Below are 25,687 nucleotides of genomic sequence, written 5' to 3'. Positions count from 1 at the left end.
TTCTTCTTTCTCAGGATTGCTTTGGCTATTCGGGGTCTTTGGTGGTTCCATATGAATTTTTGAATTATTTGATCCAGTTCATTGAAGAATGTTGCTGGTAGTTTCATAGGGATTGCATCAAATCTGTATATTGCTTTGGGCAGGATGGCCATTTTGACGATATTAATTCTTCCTAGCCATGAGCATGGGATGCGTTTCCATCTGTTAGTGTCCCCTTTAATTTCTTTTAAGAGTGACTTGTAGTTTTCAGAATATAAGTCTTTCACTTCTTTGGTTAGGTTTATTCCTAGGTATTTTATTTTTTTTTGATGCAATTGTGAATGGAGTTGTTTTCCTGATTTCTCTTTCTGTTGGTTCATTGTTGGTATATAGGAAAGCCACAGATTTCTGTGTGTTGATTTTGTATCCTGCAACTTTGCTGTATTCCGATGTCAGTTCTAGTAGTTCTGGGGTGGAGTCTTTAGGGTTTTTTATGTACAGTATCATGTCATCTGCAAATAGTGACAGTTTGACTTCTTCTTTGCCAATCTGGATTCCTTGTATTTTTTTGTTTTGTCTGATTGCCGTGGCTAGGACCTCTAGTACAATGTTAAATAACAGTGGGGAGAGTGGGCATCCCTGTCTAGTTCCCGATCTCAGCGGAAATGCTTTCAGCTTCTCGCTATTCAATATAATGTTGGCTGTGGGTTTTTCATAGATGGCCTTTATTATGTTGAGGTACTTGCCCTCTATTCCCATTTTGCTGAGAGTTTTTATCATGAATGGATGTTGAACTTTGTCAAATGCTTTTTCAGCATCTATGGAGATGATCATGTGGTTTTTGTCTTTCTTTTTCTTGATGTGGTGGATGATATTGATGGACTTTCAAATGTTGTGCCATCCTTGCATCCCTGGGATGAATCCCACTTGGTCATGGTGTACGATCCTTTTGATGTATTTTTGAATTCGGTTTGCTAAAATTTTGTTGAGTATTTTTGCGTCTACGTTCATCAGGGATATTGGTCTATAGTTTTCTTTTTTGGTGGTGTCTTTGCCTGGTTTTGGTATTAGGGTGATGTTAGCTTCATAGAATGAGTTTGGGAGTATCCCCTCCTCTTCTATTTCTTGGAAAACTTTAAGGAGAATGGATATTATGTCTTCCCTGTATGTCTGATAAAATTCCGAGGTAAATCCATCTGGCCCGGGGGTTTTGTTCTTTGGTAGTTTTTTGATTACCGCTTCAATTTCGTTGCTGGTAATTGGTCTGTTTAGATTTTCTGTTTCTTTTTGGGTCAGTCTTGGAAGGTTGTATTTTTCTAGGAAGTTGTCCATTTCTCCTAGGTTTCCCAGCTTGTTAGCATATAGGTTTTCATAGTAGTCTCTAAGAATTCTTTGTATTTCTGCGGGATCTGTTGTGATTTTTCCTTTCTCATTTCTGATACTGTTGATTTGTGTTGACTCTCTTTTCCTCTTAATAAGTCTGGCTAGAGGCTTATCTATTTTGTTTATTTTCTCGAAGAACCAGCTCTTGGTTTCATTGATTTTTGCTATTGTTTTATTCTTCTCAATTTTATTTATTTCTTCTCTGATCTTTATTATGTCCCTCCTTCTGCTGACCTTAGGCCTCATCTGTTCTTCTTTTTCCAATTTTGATAGTTGTGACATTAGACCGTTCATTTGGGATTGCTCTTCCTTTTTTAAATATGCTTGGATTGCTATATACTTTCCTCTTAAGACTGCTTTTGCTGCGTCCCACAGAAGTTGGGGCTTAGTGTTGTTGTTGTCATTTGTTTCCATATATTGCTGGATCTCCATTTTGATTTGGTTATTGATCCATTGATTATTTAGGAGCGTGTTGTTTAGCCTCCATGTGTTTGTGAGCCTTTTTGCTTTCTTTGAACAGTTTATTTCTAGTTTAATGCCTTTGTGGTCTGAAAAGTTGGTTGGTAGGATTTCAATCTTTTGGAATTTACTGAGGCTCTTTTTGTGTCCTAGTATGTGGTCTATTCTGGAGAATGTTCCATGTGCACTTGAGAAGAACGTGTATCCTGTTGCTTTTGGATGTAGAGTTCTGTAGATGTCTATTAGGTCCATCTGTTCTAGTGTGTTGTTCAGTGCCTCTGTGTCCTTACTTATTTTCTGTCTGGTGGATCTGTCCTTTGGAGTGAGTGGTGTGTTGAAGTCTCCTAGAATGAATGCGTTGCATTCTATTTCCTCCTTTAGTTCTGTTAATATTTGTTTCAGGTATGTTGGTGCTCCTGTATTGGGTGCATATATATTTATAATGGTTATATCCTCTTGATGGACTGAGCCCTTTATCATTATGTAATGTCCTTCTTTGTCTTTTGTTACTTTCTTTATTTTGAAGTCTGTTTTGTCTGATACCAGAATTGCAACACCTGCTTTCTTCTCTCTGTTGTTTGCTTGAAATATCTTTTTCCATCCCTTGACTTTAAGTCTGTGCGCGTCTTTGGGTTTGAGGTGAGTCTCTTGTAAGCAGCATATGGATGGATTTTGCTTTTTTATCCATTCTATTACTCTGTGTCTTTTGATTGGTGCATTCAGTCCATTTACATTTAGGGTGATTATTGAAAGGTATGAATTTATTGCCATTGCAGGCTTTAAGTTTGTGGTTACCAAAGGTTTAGGGTTAGCTTCTTTACTGTCTTACTGTCTAACTTAACTCGCTTGTTGAGCTATTATAAACACAATCTGATGATTCTTTATTTCTCTCCCTTCTTATTCCTCCTCCTCCCTTCTTCATATGTTGGGTGTTTTGTTGTGTGCTCTTTTTAGGAGTGCTCCCATCTAGAGCAGTCCCTGTAGGATGCCCTGTAGAGGTGGTTTGTGGGAGGCAAATTCCCTCAACTTTTGCTTGTCTGGGAATTGTTTAATCCCTCCTTCATATTTAAATGATATTCGTGCTGGATACAGTAGTCTTGGTTCGAGGCCCTTCTGTTTCATTGCATTAAGTATATCATGCCATTCTCTTCTGGCCTGTAGGGTTTCTGTTGAGAAGTCTGATGATAGCCTGATGGGTTTTCCTTTGTAGGTAACCTTTTTTTTCTCTCTGGCTGCTTGTAATACTTTGTCCTTGTCTTTGATCTTTACCATTTTAATTATTATGTGTCTTGGTGTTGCCCTCCTTGGATCCCTTGTCATGGGAGTTCTGTGTACCTCTGTGGTCTGAGAGGCCATTTCTTCCCCTAGTTTGGGGAAATTTTCAGCAATTATTTCTTCAAAGACATTTTCTATCCCCTTTTCTCTCTCTACTTCTTCTGGAATGCCTATGATTCTTATATTATTTCTTTTATATTGATCACTCAGCTCTCTTAAAATTCTTTCATTCCTGGAGATCCTTTTATCTCTCTCTGCATCAGCTTCTCTGCGTTCCTGTTCTCTGTTTTCTAGTCCATTAATGGTCTCTTGCATCTCGTCCATTCTGTTTTGAAGTCCTTCCAGAGCTTGTTTTATTTCTGAATTCTCCTTCCTTAGTTCTTGCATATTTCTCTGCAAGTCCATCAGCATGGTTATGACTTTTGTTTTGAATTCTTTTTCAGGTAGACTGGCTAAATCTATCTCCCCAGATTCCTTCTCAGGGGAAGATGTAGCAGATGCCGAAGCTGTCTGGGTTAGTCTTGTCTGAATCATATTTTTTTGCCTTTTCATGTTGACAGGTGCTATTGACTGTCAGCTGGGAGGGCCAAATTTTTCACTTACTACTGGCCTTTCTTTACTGGGGCAACTGCGACCCCTAGTGGCTTGTGTTGGGTAATTGCGTGTAGAGTGGGTCTTTGTGTCTTGCCTGGCCGGGAGGGAGAAATTTCCCTTTCTGTGGGCGGAATTTGTCTCAGGCTGCTTCTCTGCTTTCGCAGCGCCCGGTGGGGTGATGGATGGGGGGGCTGCTTGACTGTTTGCCTCCGTGAGGGGTCTCAGAGCTGTTGCCCAGGGGGTTAGTGCACCCGGTTTTCCCTGTAATTTCCAGCTGCTGTACTGTGACCTGGGTTGTTTCCGTCAAGTTGTTAAGTCCCTGTCCCTTTAAGACTTTCAAAAAGCCCCTGCTTTTCTTTGTCACAGGGGCATCAGCTTCAGCACCCGCTCAGAGGTCTTACCCCCTGTTCTCCCAGTATCCAGGGCCCCCTGGGCATATACTGTGTCTGCGCTCTGGCCCGGATGGCTGGGACTGGGTGTTCGGCAGTCCTGGGCTCCGTCTCCCTCCTGCTCTGCCTATTGTTCTCCCGCCGGGAGCTGGGGGGAGGGGCGCTCGGGTCCCGCAGGGCCGGGGCTTGTATCTTACCCCTTTCACCAGTCGCTGGGTTCTCGCTGGTGTAGCTGCAGTCTGGCCACTGTCCTGCGTCTTCTGCTCTCTCTTTTAGGGCTAGTTGTGTTTGTTGTATTTTCAAAAGTATATATGTTTTTGGGAGGAGATTCCCACTGTCCTACTCACGCCGCCATGTTGGCTCCGCCCCTCAAATTTTTTATTAATCAAAATCTCATTATCAGAGGGCTAGAAACTATACCAAAGCAGTTACACATTCCTTCATCAAATTATTTTTGCATTGCATACATGTATTGTGTATGGATTTCTAAGCCTGTTTGAAAACAGATTTATCTTTTAGTCCACAATCTTATCCAAGTAATTCCAAATACCTTTTATTCATTCAGCCTTTTTCTGTAATATCATTCCTGTATATCCTTTCCTCCCTATAGTTTAGACTTCATTTTTGGTAGAAAATGAAGTTAGGTAGGTTATCATGCCTTTTCTCAACATAATTCAACCTAGAAACAGGTCCCAAGTTATAGACAGAGGTGTGGATTATATATATCAAGCCCTGCTTATTACACTGCATTCTCTTCCCTTCATGTTAAATTACAAAGAAATAGTATCATAATAGCCTCCTGGCAAAATCACATAGTGTCATGATTCTCTTGATAAGCTGTAGAACATTATTAAGTTGTGCAGTCTAGGTTGAGTGTGTCTATTGAAAGGTTGTCAGAATTGCCCTTGATCATCTTAATTGCTGGGGGTTTTTTTTGAGACTATACTATGTAATTAGATTGATTTTGGCTTATTTTCTTCTCTAGTTTATTAACTTTCAGTTTTTTCAGTTGATTCAAAATTAGCCAAACCCCTTTAACTGTTGAATGATACATGTGATTGGCAAGTAGAAGTGCTTCAGTAGTTTTCATTTTCCAAGCTAATAACACAACCTTCAAATTATTATCTGTACAATACTTTAAATATTTATTTCGGAACGTCATTGACACAGATAAATGATACTCCAAAGTCCAAGCATACCCAAGAACACTATTTGTCATTAATGAACTTTCCTAATTCTACTGCAATGATTTTATGATACATGGATTTAGAAGCAGTTTCTCCTTCTCTTGTCTTCATGAACCCTTTGTGGTACGTAGGCAGAATTCCAAAATGGTCTTCAAAATACTTGCCTCCTGTTTACTTCCATGATTAGATATTTTATATGGCACAGTTAATTTTAAGAAAAGGAGTTTTCTTCTGTAAGTCTTATCTAATTAGGAAACACCTTACTTAACAGGGACCTGACTCTTTCTGGTGTAAGAGATCAAGACACTCTTTCTGGAGGTGGGATCTTTTACTTTTTTTACAAACTGCTTTATTGAGATGTAAGTTATATGCCATAAAATTCACTCAGTGTAAGTGTACAATTTAATGAGTTTTGGTAAATTTATAGAGTTGTGCAAGCTATCACTGCACTCCAATTCTACAACTTTGCCCTCAGCTCAAAAATTTCCCTTGTGCCCATATCCAAATCGGTATACTTTTATACTCTTGTGAAAAAATCTATTTGAACTTGGTGGACTATCCTTTATCATTAAATCCAATTTGTTATATTTCATCAGATTTTTGCAGCTCTTTTAATAAAAAGACCTTTCTGTAGTTCCCTTTGTGTTTTATTTTTATCAGATTTGGCACAGATAAATTTCATTAAGTTTTCTTACACTTTTAAGTTGATTATGATTTTGACCCTACCATAGAATAATGTTTACTATATATATTCTATAGTGAAACATAGAATAGTGTTTACTATAATTTAGAAATGTCTGTTATGACATTTTTGAATGAGTATCACATTACTATATTATTACATTAACATATAATGATATCACATTATTTCTTTATTTGGTTTTGCTTTTTATCTCTTTTAATTATTAGATTTGTAAGAGGTATGTCTCCTTTATTCTTGTGGGTTTCACTACCAGTTATACTCTTGCTAATTAATTATACCATATTTTAATTTACAATTCATTATGTAGTTTTCATTTTTAGAGTCTCCATTTTCTAATTTTTCTGTACTTATTTATTTGTGTTCTTTCTTTTTGATCTCTATAATGAGGCTATTTCTGTTATTTCCTATTTATTAGAAAATACTTTATTAAGTCCATGACTTAACTGCTAGTGCAGATTTTACAACATCTTGTAAAATTTTATCTTACATATTTATAATTTCAATTTTCTTATTTTTAATTGGTGTACTTGTGATTTTTCTCTTTGGCTCAATTATAATTGTGAAGGTAATTTTAAATAGATTTTAAAAAAATATTTAAAAATCTCTAGGTGATAAGGACATTTAGTTTAAAATGTCATTACTTTTCATCATAAGATGGCTGCTCAAGTGATTCTACATTTTAAATTTTAGTCTGATATTCTTTGTGCTCTAGTATATCTTTAGTTGGTGCTAGTGTCCCATGGACGATCTGAATGGTGTGGTCTCTAAATTACCAATGCCTAAGTCAAACTGAGGTTATAAACCTCTGTGTCCTTTGCTATTGTTTGTTTTCTTAATTCCTGATTAGTAGGATGCCCAAGACTCCCACCTGTTATTTTCCTTTATTACTTAAAATATTCTTACTTTATATATTAGCATATAAAGGTTTGTAACTTAATCCTTTAGTATACAGTGCAGAAGTGTAAAAGGTAAACATTGTAACTCTTTGGTATATGACCTCAGCTAGCCCTTTATTTCTAATCTTTTGTCTTTTTTCCTCTCTTTTTTAAACTTAGGAGTTCTTTGTAACTGACAAAGAACCTGGGTATTTATTTATTTCACCTAGCATAAACTAAATGTCCTTTTTTCTAAAATGGGAATTTAATCCATGTATAGTATTATTATAAACAATATACTTAGTCATATGCTCTTGCTTTCTATTTACCTTATTTTTCCAATATTCGCAGGAGAGAATATTGATTATGATTTGAATCCTTTTATATTTGGTAGTGATTTGGAAGGAACATATTTTTAAATATCTAAATTTTACTAATGGTTAGCTTTAAGATTAACAAATTTTTACTTAAAACTCTTTGTCTAACTATTGAAAACAGTTAACAATCACTTCTAATTCTATGATCCTAGAGAAATTTTGCACAAATTCCTTGCCCTGCCCTAGTTTCCTGAATTTAATATTTTGCTTTTAGGCACAACTTTGTCATTGTACATTTTAAAGTACAATGTATTGTTGATTTTCTAAGGAATGTTTTTTCTATTCAACTTTGTGATTTTGTTTTTAGTAGTTAGCTTATTTTGATGGATCAGTTTTTTCATTACATCTTCAGGTTGGTTCTGTGTCTCTCATCTAAATAAGGAATAAAATACTACAAATATCACACAATCTATGAAACTTTACCCATTTGGAGACAGTTTTGTTTTGAAAAACAAAAAGCAAAAATCGATGCTTAGATGTTAGTGAAGGTGTATTACAAAATTTCATTGAAAAAAAAAGAAGATTCTGTGTTTATTGACACATTTTATAAACACCGTAGAGAGTTCGTTTAGATCCCTTCAGGAAAACTCAGCCAGAGATAGGATTTATGCTGCTTTGATGAACCAAAACTGTGGTAGAAGATCATTTTTGGATGCTTTTCTGCATTGCACTGTGTAATTCACATAATTTCTTTTGAGTTCCAGTCATAAATATATTCCCAAATACTCTGTCTTTCTATGAATTTTGTTTGAAGCATCAGTGATACCTGCTGAGCATGTGGCATCTGTTAGAACTCTCCATACTCAAGCCAGAAATAATGGGATAGTCTGGCTCACAAATCTTGGCCGATGTGTACAGAAATACTCCACCTTCACTCTGTCCAGGGTGTTGGGACTTTGTTATATGTTCATTAGCAGTGATAAAACCATGGATCGTTATTCTCCTAATTAGCTATTAATAGTGGTTAACTATGAAACGAGATCACAGTTTCAGAGTTTGGAGAACGAATATATTGTTGACAATGAAACTTAATGAAAATAAATTGACTTCTTATACTTGATAAAAGATGTTAATCTTATTGATAGAATAACTTTTACTTATGCCAGATGCTAGTTTCCTTTCATTTCATCTGTTTTGTTATAATTTTTGAAGTCAAAAATTACATAATATTTTAATGGGAAGAAACTTCTGTAACTAGAAAGTGAATTACAGTAATTTTTAAATAAAGAAGGCCCTAAAGTATCCAAAGGTTGACAGTAGGAAATCTCATTGCATCAGTTGTAGCAAAAACTTTTTATAACAGAGCTGCCATGGATGCTAGGACAAATCAATGCAAGGAGATTGATTTTTCTTAGGTCTTTAAATGTTTAAGCCACCACCTGGCCTTTGTAATGTCTCTTGGTTGTAGGTAATGGCTGGGAATTTCAGGTGATGCATTACAACTTCTCAGTTAGTTATACTACCCGAAATGATTCATTGGATGTGGCTCAAAATGCCAGTTTTAAATGTATTGATGGGATTAGGAATGAATAAGTCTTTGCTTGAAATCTTGTGGTTTAGCTTTAGTTCTTACTGTAGTCAGTCCATTTCTTTGAAATATTGAGCTGTCTGACAGCTCAAAATCCTAAATTTCCTTTAAACTGGAGCCTGGCTTTGGAGGAGAAAGGGGGTAGTGAGGGGGTGGATTTTATGTACGGCTCTCTGAAGAGAATCCACTGAAATACTTTTGCTGGCAGGACACATGGGGGAAGGCGAGCAGGCTGCTTCCTCTCAGTCTTTCTTGGGTTTTGCCCTTAGCCTAGATGAACAGTCGGATAATTTACATCAGGGCCACTGAAATCTGTTGGGCCCTGTTTGAAGGCATAATTTTCTTTCTGTGAAGAAACATGGAAAAGACCCAGATGGAATGTCCAGAATTTGGTAAACCAGTTAGATATTGGGAATAGTCTTCATGCCCTTATACCTTTAATTCTGGATGTTTATTTCTCATCTTCATTGATGCACTGGGGTTTTATAAATATGTCTTGATCAAATATCACCTTTAAGATTTCTTTCCTTTTTAATTTCTTAACTTTTAAAAATTTCTTGTTGAAGTACAGTTGATATACAATATTACATTGGTTTTAAGTGTACAACAGTAATTTGACAGTTATCTACATTATTAGATGCTCTTCCCAACTAGTGTATTTCTTATTTGTCAATATAGAAAGATATTACAGAACTATTAACTATATTCTCTATGTTGTACTTTCATCCCTGTGACAAATTTATGTTATGATTGGGGTTTTACGGCTCTTTGTTCCCTTCACCTATTTCACACACCCACCCCAACTGCTCCCCCATGGTAACCACCGGTCATTTCTTGGTGTCTGTGAGTCTATTTCTGTTTTATTCATTGGTTTTGGTTCATTTTTTTAGATTCTATGTATAAGTGAAATCATACAGTATTTGTCTTTGTCTGGCTTATTTCACTGAGCATAATACCCTTTAGGTCCATCCAGGTTGTTGTAAATGGCAAGATTTCTTTCTTTTTTATGGCTGAACAATGTTTCATTGTATATATTTACCACATCTTAAGATTTATTTCATTGGGAATGTTGTCAGGTACCACAAATGGATTTTATGGAGAATACTAATATACTGCAGACTCATTATTTCCATGTTCAATGTTAGGATCCAAATGGGTTCTAGGAGTTAAAATGAAGAGAGCAGTAGGCAGTAGAAATGTGGGTTTAGTCCTGGATCTCTTGCCTAATTCTGAGCACATCATTTGCTCTATGTGTTTCTTCATCCACACATTACCTACCTTCACTTAACTGAGAGGTCCAGGAAGACAAGTATTCAGATATTGCTTGAAAATTAATGAGAAGGCCCACTGCACATGCAGATCTTATCATCAGTATAAATATATTTAACATTAGGCCTTTTTAAACTTGAGAATGTACCAAAATTATCAAAGATATTTAATGAAGAATGATATGCTACCTAAACTCTGAAGACATATGTTAAAAAAGAACAAAGAAAGCTCTTCAAAGACCATAGTAGAGGAGATAATATCTGAGCTTTAAAAAGATCTTCACCTGAGGAGGAGCCAAGATGGCGGAATGACTAGGGCAGTGGAATTCTCCTCCCAAAACCATATATATTTTTGAAAATATAACAAATACAACTATTCCTAAAAGAGAGACCAGAAGATACAGGACAATGGTCAGGCTACATCTACATCTGTGAAAACTGAGCACCTCACAAAGGGGGTAAGATACAAGCTGCAGCCCTGCAGGACCCAAGTGTCCCCACACCCCACCCCAGCTCCCCAGCAGGAGGAGAGGAGTCGGAGCGGGGAGGGAGTGGGAGCCCAGGACTGCTAAATACCCAGCCCTAGTCATCCTCACCGGGAGCGCAGACACACATTGCGTGGTGTGCTGGATATTAGGGAAACCAAACAGTAAAATCTGCAAGTGGTTCCCTGCGGCTGGCACCCCTGAGACAAAAGAAAAGCGAGTGCTTTTTGAAAGTCTTAAAGGGACAGGGGCCTCACAGCTGGACGGAAGCATCCGGGCACACTCAGCCCAGCAGCTGGGAATCCCGGGGAACTCTTGGTGCCCTAACCCCCTGGGAGGCAGCACAGCTCTGAAGCCCCTCATGGTGATAAACAACCTCCCATCCATTCGCCCTCTGGCATGGCCCCACCATATGGGAACAGCCTGAGAGCGGCCAAGCCCACAGCAACCGCTCAGAGCCTCCTCCGCAGCCACCTGGGCCAGACTCAGAGGCCCCGCCAGCGCACACAGACAGAAGAAGCCGGGACAGGGCACCAAGGGTCGTAGTTCCTGCAGAAGAGCACACCTGGAGTGCCTGCCCCTCCCCACAGGGCTCTGGGTTACCCCGATGGCTGCCCCACACTCAGCTGCTCAGGAAATAAAACCAGAAGCTGTTCAGAGGAGGGCAAGGCAACCAGGAAGCAGGAAGGGACTCTGTCCTCCCAGCTAGCACACGTGCCAACTGCCCACAACTACCTCTATAGCCATGAAAGGGCATAAGAATCTGATCGAGTCCAGAATTACCCAGACAACCCCTGAGAGGGAACCTGGGGAGGTAGATTTAGCCAAACTTCCTGAAAAGGAATTCAAAATAAAGGTTATAACCATGCTGATGGACCTGTAGAGAAATATGCAAGAGCTAAAGGATCAAGTTAGGAGGAAGAATACAGAAATAAAACAATCTCTGGAAGGACTTAAGAGCAGACTGGATTAGGTGCAAGAGCCCATTAATGGAATAGAAATCAGAGAACAGAAACACAGAGAAGCTGAGGCAAAGAGAGATAAAAGGATCTCCAGGAATGAAAGAATACTAAGAGAACTGTGTGACCAATCAAAATGGAACAATATTCGCATTAAAGGGGCACCAGAAGGAGAAGAGAGAGAAAAAGGGATAGAAAGTGTATTTGAAGAAATAATTGCTGAAAACTTCACCAAACTGGAGGAGGAAATAGTCTCTCAGAACATGGAAGCCCAAAGAGCTCCCAATGCAAGGGACCCAAGGAGGACAACACCAAGACACATAATTAAAATGGCAAAGATCAAGGACAAGGACAGAGTATTAAAGGCAGCCGAAAAGAGAAAAAGGTCACTTACAAAGGAAAACCAATAAGGCTATCATCAGACTTCACAACAGAAACCTTAGAGAAAGCAACAGTGGAGAATGGCATGATATATTTACTGCAATTAAACAGAAGGGCCTTGAACCAATAATACTGTATCCAGCATGATTATCATTTAAATATGGACTGATTAAACAATTCCCAGACAAGCAAAAGTTGAGAGAATTTGCCTCCCACAAACCATCTCTACAGGACATTTTAAAGAGACTGCTCTAGATGGGAGCACTCCTAAGGCAAAATACATGTCACCAGAGAAAATAAAATCACTACAAAGAAAGCAGACCAACCAAATACAAACTAAAGACAAAAAATAAAATCAACTACTCACAAAAGCAGTCAAAGGAAACACAAAAGAGCAGAGAATAAAACACCTAACATATAAATAGTGGAGGAGGAGGAGGAATAAGAAGGGAGAGAAATAAAGAATCATCAGAATGTCTTTATAATAGCTTAATAAGTGAGTTAAGTTGGACAGTTAGATAGTAAAGAAGCTAACCTTGAACCTTTGGTAACCACGAATCTAAAGCCTGCAATGGCAATAAGTACATATCTTTCAATAATTACCCTAAATGTAAATGGACTGAATGCACTAGTCAAAAGACATAGAGTAATAGAATGGATAAAAAAGCAAGACCCATCTTTATGCTACTTACAAGAGACTCATCTCAAACCCAAAGACATACACAGACTAAAAGTCAAGGTATGGAAAAAGATATTTCATGAAAACAATAAGGAGATAAAAGCAGGTGTTGCAGTACTAGTATCAGACAAAATAGACCTCAAAACAAAGAAAATAACAAGAGATAAAGCAGAACATTAAATAATGATAAAGAGGTCAGTCCAACAAGAGGATATAACCATTATAAATATATATGCACCCAATACAGGAGCACCAGCATATGTGAAACAGATACTAACAGAATTAAAGGAGGAAATAGAATGCACTGCATTCATTTTAGGAGACTTCAACACACCACTCACTTGAAAGGACAGAACCACCAGACAAGAAATAAGTAAGAACACAGAGGCACTGAACAACACTAGAACAGATGGACCTAATAGACATCTGTATAACTCTATACCCAAATGCACAGAATACATTCTTCTCAAGTGCACATGGAACATTTTCCAGAATAGACCACATACTAGGCCACAGAAAGAGCCTCAGTAAATTCAAAAAGATTGAAATTTTATCAACCAACTTCTCAGACCACAAAGGTATAAAACTAGAAATAAATTGTACAAAGAAAGCAAAAAGGCTCACAAAACATGGAGGCTTAACAACATGCTCCTAAATAATCAATGGATCAATGACCAAATTAAAATAGAGATCAGGCAATATATGGAGACAAATGACAACAACAGCACAAAGCCCCAACTTCTGTGGGATGCAGCGAAGGCAGTTCTAAGATGAAAGTATATAGCAATCCAGGCCTATTTAAACAAGGAAGAACAATCACAAATGAATAGTCTAAAGTCACAATTATTGAAATTGGAAAAAGAAGAACAAATGAGGCCCAAAGTCAGCAGAAGGAGAGACATAATGAAGATCAGAGAAGAAATAAATAAAATTGAGAAGAATAAAACAATAGAAAAAATCAATGAAACCAAGATCTGATTCTTTGAGAAAATAAACAAAATAGATAAGCCCCTAGCCAGACATATTAAGAGAAAAAGAGAATCTACACACATCAACAGAATCAGAAATGAGAAAGGAAAAATCAAGACAGACCCCACAGAAATGCAAAGGATTATTAGAGAATACTACAAAAAACTATGTGTTAACTAGCTGGAAAACCTAGAAGAAATGGACAACTTCCTAGAAAAATACAACCTTCCAAGACTGACCAAGGAAGAAACAGAAAATATAAACAGATCAATTACCAGCAAAGAAATTGAATCAGTAATCAAAAAACTACCCAAGAACAAAACCCCCAGGCCATATGGATTTACCTCGGAATTTTATCAGACATACAGAGAAGACATAATACCCATTCTCCTAGAAGTTTTCCAAAAAATAGAAGAGGAGGGAATATTTCTAGACTCATTCTTTGAAGCCAGCATCAATCTAATACCAAAACCAGGCAAAGACCCTACCAAAAAAGAAAATTACAGACCAATATCCCTGATGAACATAGATGCAAAAATACTCAACAAAAATACTAGCAAAACGAATTCAAAAATATATCAAGAGGATCATACACCATAACCAAGTGGGATTCATCTCAGGGATGCAAGGATGGTATAACATTTGAAAATCCATCAACATCATCCACCACATCAACAAAAAGGACAAAAACCACATGATCATAGATGCTGAAAAAGCATTCGGCAAAATTCAACATCCATTCATGATTAAACTGTCAACAAAATGGGTATAGAGGGCAAGTACCTCTACATAATAAAGGCCATATATGATAAACCCACAGCCAACATCATACTAACATCAAGAAGCTGAAAGCTTTTCCTCTAAGATTGGGAACATGACAGGGATGCCCACTCTCCCCACTGTTATTCAACATAGTACTAGAGGTCCTAGCCATAGTAATCAGACAAAACAAAGAAATACAAGGAATCCAGATTGGTAAAGAGGAAGTCAAACTGTCACTATTTGCAGATGACATGATATTGTACATAAAAAAACCCTAAAGACTCCACTCCAAAACTACTAGAACTAATATCAGAATTCAGCAAAGTTGCAGGATACAAAATTAACACACAGAGATCTGCGGCTTTCCTATATACTAACAATGAACTAGCAGAAAGAGAAAACAGGAAAAGAATTCCATTCACAATTGCATCAAAAAGAATAAAGTACCTAGGAATAAACCTAACCAAGGAAGTGAAAGACCTATACCCTGAAAACTACAAGACACTCTTAACAGAAATTAATGAGGACATTAACAAATGGAAACTCATCCCATGTTCTTGACTAGGAAGAATTAATATTGTCAAAATGGCCATCCTGCCCAAAGCAACCTACAGATACAATGCAATCCTTATCAAAATACCAACAGCATTCTTCAACGAATAGTTCTAAAAGTCATATGGAACCACCAAAGACCCCAAATAGTCAAAGCAATCCTGAGAAGGAAGAATAAAGTGGGGGGGATCTCACTCCCCAACTTCAAGCACTACTACAAGCCACAGTAATCAAGACAATTTGGTACTGGCACAAGAACAGAGCCACAGACAAGTGGAACAGAATAGAGACTCCAGACATTAACCCGAACATATATGGTCAATTAATATACGATAAAGGAGCCATGGACATACAATGGGGAAATGATAGCCTCTTCAACAGCTGGTGTTTGCAAAACTGGACAGCTACATGTAAGAGAATGAAACTGGATCATTGTCTAACCCCATACACAAAAGTAAATTTGAAATGGATCAAGGACCTGAATGTAAGCCATGAAACCGTAAAACTCTTAGAAGAAAACAGGGAAAAATCTCTTGGACATTAACATGAGAGACTTCTTCATGAACATATCTCCCCAGGCAAGAGAAACAAAAGCAAAAATGAACAAGTGGGACTATATCAAGCTGAAAAGCTTCTGTACAGCAAAGGACACCACCAATAGAACAAAAGGCATCCTACAGTATGGGAGAATATATTCTTAAATGACAGATCGATAAAGAGCTGACATCCAAAATATATAAAGAGCTCATGCACCTCAACAAACAAAAAGCAAATAATTCTATTAAAAAATGGGTGGAGGTTATGAACAGACACTTCTCCAGAGAAGAAATTCAGATGACCAACAGGCACATGAAAAGATGCTCCACATCACTAATTATCAGGGAACTCCAAATTAAAACCACAATGAGATATCACCTCACACCAGTAAGGATGGCCAACACAGAAAAGGCTTGGAACAAGAAATGCTGGCTAGAATGCGGATAAAGGAGGAACTCTCCTATGCTGCTGGTGGGAATGCAAATTAGTTCAACCATTGTGGAAAGCAGTATGGAGGTTCCTCCAAATGCTCAAAATAGAAATACCGTTTGACCCAGGAATTCCACTTCTAGGAATTTACCCTAAGAATGCAGCACTCCAGTTTGAAAAAGACAGATGCACCCCTATGTTTATCGCAGCACTATTTACAATAGCCAAGATGTGGAAGCAACCTAAATGTCCATTAGTAGATGAATGGATAAAGAAGATGTGGTACATATACACAATGGAATATTACTCAGCTATAAGAAAAAAACAGATCCTACCATTTTCAACAACATGAATGGAGCTAGAGGGTATTATGCTCAGTGAAATAAGCCAGGCAGAGAAAGACAAGTACCAAATGATTTCACTCATATGTGGAGTATAAGAACAAAAGAAAACTGAAGGAACAAAACAGCAGCAGAAGCACAGAACCCAAGAATGGACTAACAGTTACGAAAGGGAAAGGGACTGGGGAGGACAGGTGGGAATGGAGAGATAAGGGCGGGAAAAAAGAAAGGGGGCATTACGATTAACATGTATCGTGTGTGTGGGGCACGGGGAGGGCTGTGCAACACAGAGAAGACAGGTAGTGATTTAACAGCATCTTACTATGTTGATGCACAGTGACTGTGAATGGGTATGTGGGGGTTACTTGGTGATAGGGGGAGCCTAGTGAACATAATGTCCTTCATGTAATTGTAGATTAATGATACCAAAATAAAATTAAAAAAAAAAAAAAAGAAAGAGAAAAAAAAAAACTAAAAATAGAAATACCATTTGACCCAGGAATTCCACTACTAGGAATTTACCCTAAAAATGCAGGAGCCCAGTTTCAAAAAGACATATGCACCCCTATGTTTATCTCAGGACTATTTATAATAGCCAAGAAATGGAAGCAACCTAAGTGTCCATCAGTAGATGAATGGATAAAGAAGATGTGGTACATATACACAGTGGAATACTATTCAGCCATAAAAAGAAAACAAATCCTATCATATGCAATAACATGGATGGAGCTAAAGGGTATTATGCTCAGTGAAATAAGCCAGGTGGAGAAAGACAAGTACCAAATGATTTCACTTATCTGTATAGTATAAGACCAATGAAAAAACTGAAGGAACAAAACAGCAGAAGACTCACAGAACCCAAGAATGGACTAACAGTTACCAAAGGGAAAGGGACTGTGGAGCATGGGTGGGAAGGGAAGAATAAGGGGGTGGGAATGAAAGGGGGCATTATGATTAGCATGTATAATGTGGTCGGGGGGCATGGGGAAGGCTGTGCAGCACAGAGAAGACAAGTAGTGATTCTACAGCATCTTACTACGCTGATGGACAGTGACTGTAATGGGGTTTGTGGGGGGGACTTGTTGATGTGGGGAGTCTAGTAAACATAATGTTCCTTATGTAATTGTAGATTAATGATACCGAAAAAAAAATTACTCAACAACAAAGATCTTCACCTGAAAAGCAGAGAAAGTGAGGATGACAGAACTGAGAAAATTTTAGGAAATTTAAGGAAAGCAGATTGAGGAAATATAGTGTAAATGTAGGGCAGGAATGGACATGACATATTCAGGAAATTGAGAGAAAGTGATGTTCATTTTAGATTAAATTCTCCTTTATTATAAGTATAAAAATGAAAAATTGAAGAGAATGACAATATTCTGAACTTTTATTCCATAGTAATAAGAAAGGGCTCATATAGCTTGCATCTGAATTAACTTAGAATTATCAGGTTTAGCAGTAATTTAGCAGGAAACTAAGGATTTACAAGATCTCAGGAGGACATAAAGCAAAATTAGCATAATTTTTCTGTGTTCCATTAGAAAAGACTTCCTAGAGAAAGATTTTAGAAGAAAGTGATAAAAGTTGGTTTGTAGAAAGGTTGAAAACAAAAATGAATTCTCTATATAAAGGAGATTTGCATATAGCTGATTAGACCAAAAGTGGGATATGAAATGCAGTTTTTAAAAAGGCACATTACATCAAGAATTCTGATTCAAATTCATTCTCCATTTCTCTTGTATCATCTTCCCTCTTTGCCCCAGATCCGCATGAGAACCTGAGGTGAAAGTTGTTACCAATTACCTGTTCTGCTTTCTGAAGGCCCCTCCTGCTCAGAAATGAGACTTATGTTTTATTTGAGACTTTCCATATTGTGATCCTGTATCCCTCTTTAATGTTTCTTCTTTCCTCCCCAAAGGAACCTCTGTTTCAGATAAGACTCCTTCTGATTATTTCAGACTTGTGTTCCCTGCCTTTCTCTCTCAAGAGTATCTTGCCCTCCAGTCTCAGCCATATGAGCTCAATCTGCTTTTAACATTCAAGGTTTCAGAAGTCATCTTTCCTGTTGTCACTGGCTAGTTGTGGGTTTTCATTTAGAGTATATTCCCCTTGCATTGTTATATTTGCTTGTTTTGCAGTGTCTTTCCCTCTTGCTAGATTGAGAACATTTTAACCTCAATCTTGTAACCTCCATTGAATTGTTTGGGGTCTGTGAAAATGAGGCTGTGGATGACTACATAGAACAATGGCCAGTATGTGTGTGACTCACAGTCGTATATAAACTAATGGTTGCAATATAGTGAGTTCATTGTAATGTAAAATCAGAGCTAGGTAAATGTGCAGAACTTCCTGAACAGAAAAATCAGAGCTTGGTCAATGTGTCCCAACTGCTAAAATGTAAGTTTTATAAGATAAGAGACTTTGTTTTACTTGTTTTGTTTACACCATGTCTCTGGCTCTTACTCTGAGGCCCACATTTGTTATTTTACACATATTTGTTGAATGCCTGCTGGCTTACTTAAGCTGTAAGTCTTAACCTGGTACTTTTAAATGTCTAGCAGTAGATTCAAAATATTACATTAAAAAACTCAATCATTGTCTTCCTCATGGTTAAAGGATAACATACAGCATCTTACCATTTTCTCCTAGTAGAAGAAAATCATCTTTGTTTTTCTGATTTGCTGTTTCTTTTGTTCAGAAGAGAACAGAAGAAATAAGGTGGGAAATCATAGTTGCTGTAATCTGGCTTCAGTTTATTCAGTGTTTTTGGTCCTTTTATTATTGACCAAAAAATCACAGTGGAGCAGAGGAAAAATCTGAGGAAAGATTACTTTCCAAGATTCATGGATGTCTGTTTGACTTTTCAAGTGTTTATTTAAGGTTGCTCATCAGTCTTCTATTTACATTGACATGTTACGTTACATGTTTTGCATATCCGGCTCTCCATGTTTCTTTCTATGGAAGCTTGCCTGGCGCTATTCAGAAACTGAGAAGAATGTTGAAGGTCAGGACCTTAAATTGCTTATTATGACAGGTTTTAAAGAACAGGAGTGAAGGAGCAGTTGTGTGAGGAGACCATTGACACTTTTCTTCCTTCTCTTTTCTTTTGCCTTTAGCTCAAGCCAGGGCAGAACAGCTGCAGGGACAGTGACAGTGAAAGCGCCAGTGGAGAATCCAAGGGCTTCCGCAGGAGCAGCTCTCGGGAAAGGCTCAGTGACGTAAGTTTAAAAAAAGAAAAAGAAAGAAATCAAAGCAAAACTATGAGACCACACACCCCCTCTGTCAAGTCTTAATTCCCCAAAACTCTCGTCCCTTCACATCACTTTGTATATCCAAGCATCACAGTTCACCCTTTCTTGGTTTACACTTTTGAGCATTGCATTGTAGTGTCATTCTCTTTTCTAGTTTGACCTAAAATGTATTTTAACAGATTATAAGGCAGGGAAGATCATTTGTCATCTTAGAAGCAACAGATTGCAAAGGGAAGTAATAATGCCTTTAATATCAGTGTTACATGTGAACGAATTCTTCACTGGGAAATGACATCATTTAACTATAGGCTCTTTGTAATTTCTTTTACTGAAGAGATTGGTAACAGACCCTTTCTGTCGTTTCATTTCTCTGAAGGGATGAATAACCAACCACTTACTTGGCAAGAGAAGGAATTAAATTTCCTGACTGGTTTCTGAAGGGAAATCCCTTGTAAGAACACACCATATTTCTTGAAGGGTCTATGAGTCCTCTAGACCTGGCTCTAACCACTCTCTTGGCCTCCTATCCACCAGCAGGGCAGATTCTTCTTGGCCAATCTTGAGAACTCCCTGTCCCTATTTGGGCCCTCTTGCCTTCTTCTCTAATGTGTCCTGCAGAAGGATTCTTGACCTATCTTTGCCCTTGAGAACAACTCTTGGAAACTTTTTTATAAAATAGATCAAGTAGGGAGACATTTTTATTACTGATACCAACAGTAGTTTCTCATTCATTTCTCCTTCATCCAAGGTGCAGAGACACACCATCTTCCTGTGACCCTCAAGAAAGCTTGTGAGATTTAGGGTGAAATTTGCTGTATAGAACATTGAATTCTTATAAGAATTAAGTGGAATAAACAAAGTATAATTATTTTTGTTATAATTTTAATATCTTAGTAATAACTGCCTCCCTTTTTCTAATTTATAATATCAATTATATAAAGAAAGAATACTAACTCAGTCTTATGCTATATGAGTATGTTTGTGTATAAGAATATATGTGTTTATGTTTCATTAACTTTGTGATTGAATTACAAATCATAACAATTTTTTACCTTAGTTATGAATACATAAGACTTAAGTAGCTGTTCTGAGATTTTTGTTTTGCTTTTAATAGAAGATGTTATTGACCCTGGAAACTATTCTAGGATTGACTAATTGTAATTTCATCACAGAGTAGAGAAATGAAAGCCACAGTGGGTCAAAGGACAAGATCACATTATTGTATATTCACTGAGGCTTTTTTGTCTGGTTGCCCTAAACTCTTTTCCACTGGATCAAAAGAAATTGGCAAAAGATATCCCATATTCATGAACAGAAAGACTTAATATTGTTAATATGTCAATACTACCTGAAGCAATTTGCAAATTCAACACAATTCCTAAATTTTCAGTTTTTCATAGGATAATTCTTCTTTTCCATTTTTGCAAAAATGGAAAAGCAGATACTCAGATTTGTATGGAATGGTTTGAGACCCCTAGTGGTCAAAACAATCTTGAAACAAAGTTGGGAGACTTACACTTCCCAATTTCAAAACTTACTATAAAACCACAGTGATTAAAACAGTATGGTATTGACATCAGGATAGACATATAGACCAAGGAAATAGAATTGAGAGTCCAGATATATACTCACACATCTTTGGCTAGCTGATATTTTTTAAAATTTTTTATTAATGTATGATTGATACACACTCTTATGAAGGTTTCACATGAAAAACAATGTGGTTACTACATTTACCCATATTTTCAAGTCCCCACCCATATCCCGATGCAGTCACTGTCCATCAGTGCAGCAAGTTGCCAGAGATCCACTATGTCCCTTCTCTGTGATACAGTGTTCTCCCCGTGATCCCCCACACCATGTGTACTAAATATAATACCCCTCAGTCCCCTTGTTCCTCCCTCCCCACCCGCCCTCCCACACCCCTCCCCTTTGGTAACCACTAGCTCATTCTTGGAGTCTCTGAGTCTGCTGCCATTTTGTTCCTTCAGTTTTGCTTCATTGTTATACTCCACAAATGAGGGAAATCATTTGGCATTTGTCTTTCTCTGCCTGGCTTATTTCACTGAGCATAATGTCCCCCAGCTCCATCCATGCTGTCGCAAATGGTAGGTTTTGTTTCTTTCTTATGGCTGAATAGTATTCCATTGTATATGTGTACCACATCTTCTTTATCCATTCATCTACAGATGGACACTTAAGTTGCTTCCATATCTTGGCTATTGTAAAAAGTGCTGCAAAGAACATAGGGGTGCATATGTCTTTTTGAATATGAGAAGTTGTATTCTTTGGGTAAATTCCAAGGAGTGGGATTCCAGGGTCAAGTGGTATTTCTATTTTTAGTTTTTTGAGGAACCTCCATATTATTTTCCACAGTGGTTGAACTAGCTGGCATTCCCACCAGCAGTGTAGGAGGGTTCCCCTTTCTCCACATCCTCACCAGCATTTGTTGTTCTTAGTCTTTTTGATGCTGGCCATCCTTACTGGGGTGAGGTGATATCTCATTGTGATTTTAATTTCCATTTCCCTGATGATTAGTGATGTGGAGCATCTCTTCATGTGTCTGTTGGCCATCTGAATTTCTTCTTTGGAGAACTGTCTCTTCATATCCTCTGCCCATTTGTTAATCGGGTTACTTGCTTTTTGGGTGTTGAAGTGTGTAAGTTCTTTATATATTTTGGATATTAATCCCTTGTCAGATATGTCATTTACAAATATATTCTCCCATACTACAGGATGCCTTTTTGTTTTGTTGATGATGTCCTTTGCCTTACAAAAACGTTTTAGTTTGATGTAGTCCCATGAGTTCATTTTTGCATTTGTTTCCCTTTCTCAAGGAGATGGGTTCAGGAAGAAGTTGCTCATGCTTATTTTTAGATGTTTGCCTATGTTGTCTTCCAAGAGTTTTATGGTTTTATGACTTACATTCAAGTCTTTAATCCATTTCGAGTTTACTTTTGTGTATGGGGTAAAACAGTAATCCAGTTTCATTCTCTTGCATGTAGCTGTCCAGTTTTGCCAACACCAGCTGTTGAAGAGGCTGTCATCATTTCCCCATTGTATGTCCATGGCTCCTTTATCATATATTAATTGGCCATATATGGTTGGGGTTATATTAGGGCTGTCTAGTCTGTTCCATTGGTCTATGGGTCTGTTCTTGTGCCAGTACCAAATTGATGTGATTACTGTGGCTTTGTAGTAGAGCTTGAAGTTGGGGAGCATAATTCCCCCTGCTTTATTCTTCCTTCTCAGGATTGCTTTGGCTATTTGAAGTCTTTTGTGGTTCCATATGAATTTTAGGATGATTTTCTCTAGTTCGTTGAAGAATGCTTTAGTTTTTGATAGGAATTGCACTGAATCAATAGATGGCAGGATGGCCATTTTGATAATATTAATTCTTCCTATCTATGAGCATAGGATGTGTTTCCATTTATTGGTATCTTCTTTAATTTCTCTCATGAGTGTCTTGTAGTTTTCAGAGTATAGGTCTTTCACTTCCTTGGTTATTAGGTTTATTCCTAGGTATTTTTTTTTGATGCAATTGTGAATGGAATTGTTTTCCTGATTTCTCTCTCTGCTAGTTCATTGTTAGTGTATAGGAATGCCACATATTTCTGTGTATTAATTTTGTATCCTGCAACTTTGCTGAATTCCGATATTAGATCTAGTAGTTTTGGAGTGGATTATTTAGGGTTTTTTATGTACAATATCATGTCATCTGCAAACAGGGACAGTTTAACTTCTTCCTTGCCAATCTGGATGCCTTTTATTTCTTTGTGTTGTCTGATTGCTGTGGCTAGGTCTTCCAGTACTATGTTGAATAGAAGTGGGGAGAGTGGGCCTCCTTGTCTTGTTCCCGATCTTAAAGGAAGAGCTTTCTGCTTCTTGCTGTTAAGTATAATGTTGGCTGTGGGTTTGTCATATATGGGTTTTTTATGTTGAGGTACTTGCCCTCTATACCCATTTTGTTGAGAGTTTTTATCATGAATGGATGTTGAATTATGTTAAATGCTTTTTCAGCATCTATGGAGATGATTATATGGTTTTTGTCCTTCATTTTGTTGAAGTGGTGGATAATGTTGATGGATTTTCGAATGTTGTACCATCCTTGCATCCCTGGCATAAATCCAACTTGATCATGATGGATGATCTTTTTGATGTCTTTTTAATTTGGTTTGCTAATATTTTGTTGAGTATTTTTGCATCTGTGTTCATCAAGGATATTGGTCTGTAATTTTCTTTTTCTTGTGGTGTCTTTGCCTGGTTTTGGTATTAGAGTGATGCTGGCCTCATAGACTGAGTTTAGAAGTATTCCCTCCTCTTCTATTTTTTGGAAAACTTTAAGGAGAATGGGTATTAGGTCTTCACTAAATGTTTGATAAAATTCAGCAGTGAAGTCATCTGGTCCAGGAGTTTTGTTCTTAGGTAGGTTTTTGATTACCAGTTCATTTTCATTGCTGGTAATTGGTCTGTTCAGATTTTCTGTTTATTCCTTGGTCAGCCTTGGAAGGTTGTATTTTTCTAGAAAGTTGTCCATTTCTTCTTGGTTATCCAGTTTGTTAGCATACAAGTTTTCATAGTATTCTCTGATAATTCTTTGTATTTCTGTGGTGTCTGTAGTGATTTTTCCTTTCTCATTCCTGATTCTGTTTATGTGTGTAGACTCTTTTTTTCTTGATAAGTCTGGCTAGAGGTTTATCTATTTTGTTTATTTTCTCGAAGAACCAGCTCTTGCTTTCATTTATTCTTTCAATTGTTTTATTCTTCTCAATTTTATTTATTTCTGCTCTAATTTTTATTATGTCCCTCCTTCTACTGACTTTGGGCCTCATTTGTTGTTCTTTTTCTAGTTTCAATATTTGTGAGGTTAGACTGCTTATATGGGATTGTTCTTATTTCCTGAGGTAGGCCTGTATTGCAATATACTTTCCTCTTAGCACAGCCTTGGCTGCGTTCCACAGATTTTGCTGTGTTGAATTATTGTTGTCATTTGTCTCCATATATTGCTTGATCTCTGTTTTTATTTGGTCATTGATCCATATGTTATTTAGGAGCATGTTGTGATGCCTCCATGTGTTTGTGGGATTTTTCATTTATTTCTAGTTTTCTAACTTTTTGATCTGAGGAATTGGTTGGTACAATTTCAGTCATTTTGAATTCACTGAAGCTCTTTTTGTGGCCTAGTATATGATCTATTCTTGAAAATGTTCCATGTGCGCTTGAGAAGAATGTGTATTCTGTTCCTTTTGAGTGTAGGGTTCTGTAGATGTCTGTTAGGTACATCTGTTCTATTGTGTTGTTCAGTGCCTCTGTCTCCTTACTTATCTTCTGTCTTGTTAATCTGTCCTTCAGAGTGAGTGGAGTGTTGAAGTATCCTAGAATGAATGCATTGCATTCAATTTCCCCTTTTTATTGTGTTAGTATTTGTTTCACATATGTTGGTGCAACTGTGTTGGGAGCATGGATGTTTATATCTTCTTATTGGATTGACTCCCTTTTCATTATGTAATGTTCTTCTTTGTCTCTTGTACCTTTCTTTGTTTTGAAGTCTATTTTGTCTGATACAAGTATTGTAATTCCTGCTTTTTTCTCTCTGTTAGTTGCATGAAATATCTTTTTCCATCCCTTCACTTTTAGTCTGTGTATGTCTTTGGCTTTAAATGAGTCTCTTGCAGGCAGCATATAGATGGGTCTTGTTTTTTTATCTATTCAGTGACTCTGTGTCTTTTGATTGGTGCATTCAGTCCATTTACACTTAGGATGATTATCGATAGGTGTGTACTTATTGCCATTGCAGGCTTTAGATTCGTGGTTACCAAAGGTTCAAGGTTAATTTCCTTCCTATCTAAGAGTCTAACTTAACTCACTTAATATGCTGATACAAACACAATGAAAGGTTCTTTTCTTTTTCTCCTCCTTTTTCTTCCTCCTCCATTCTTTGTATATTAGGTATCATATTCTGTATTCTTTGTCTATCCCTTGATTGACTTTGGGGATAGTTAATTTAATTTTGCATTTCCTTAGTAATTAGCTGTTCTACTTTCTTTACTGTGGTTTAATTTCCTCTGGTGACAGCTATTAAACCTTAGAAACACATCCATCTATAGCAGTCTCTCCAAAATAGACTATAGAGATGGTTTGTGGGAGGTAAATTCTTTCAGCTTTTGCTTTTCTGAAAATTGCTTAATCCCTCCTTCAAATTTAAATGATAATCTTGCTGGATAAAGTAATTTTGGTTCCAGGCCCTTCTGCTTCATGGTATTAAATACATCGTGCCTCTCCCTTCTGGCCTATTAGGTTTCTGCTGAGAATTCTGATATTAGCC

The 25,687-nt window shown here is 37.3% G+C and overlaps 1 protein-coding gene across 4 annotated transcripts in view; it reads left to right on the top strand.

Moving 5' to 3' along the window:
• Positions 1–25,687, top strand: part of AUTS2 (activator of transcription and developmental regulator AUTS2) — a 1,225,237-nt gene that overhangs the window by 558,698 nt on the left and 640,852 nt on the right. For all 4 annotated transcript variants that reach the window (XM_057487216.1, XM_036907884.2, XM_057487218.1 and 1 more), the window contains one exon: positions 19,228–19,329. In XM_057487216.1, coding sequence (XP_057343199.1) covers positions 19,228–19,329 — 102 coding nt within the window. The remainder of the gene's footprint in view (positions 1–19,227; positions 19,330–25,687) is intronic.

This window comes from Manis pentadactyla, chromosome 10 (assembly GCF_030020395.1).
Source record: "Manis pentadactyla isolate mManPen7 chromosome 10, mManPen7.hap1, whole genome shotgun sequence".
Classification (NCBI taxonomy): Eukaryota; Metazoa; Chordata; class Mammalia; order Pholidota; family Manidae; genus Manis; species Manis pentadactyla.
The sequence above is the reverse complement of the archived record's forward strand: the minus strand, read 5'-3'. Positions and strand labels throughout refer to the sequence as shown.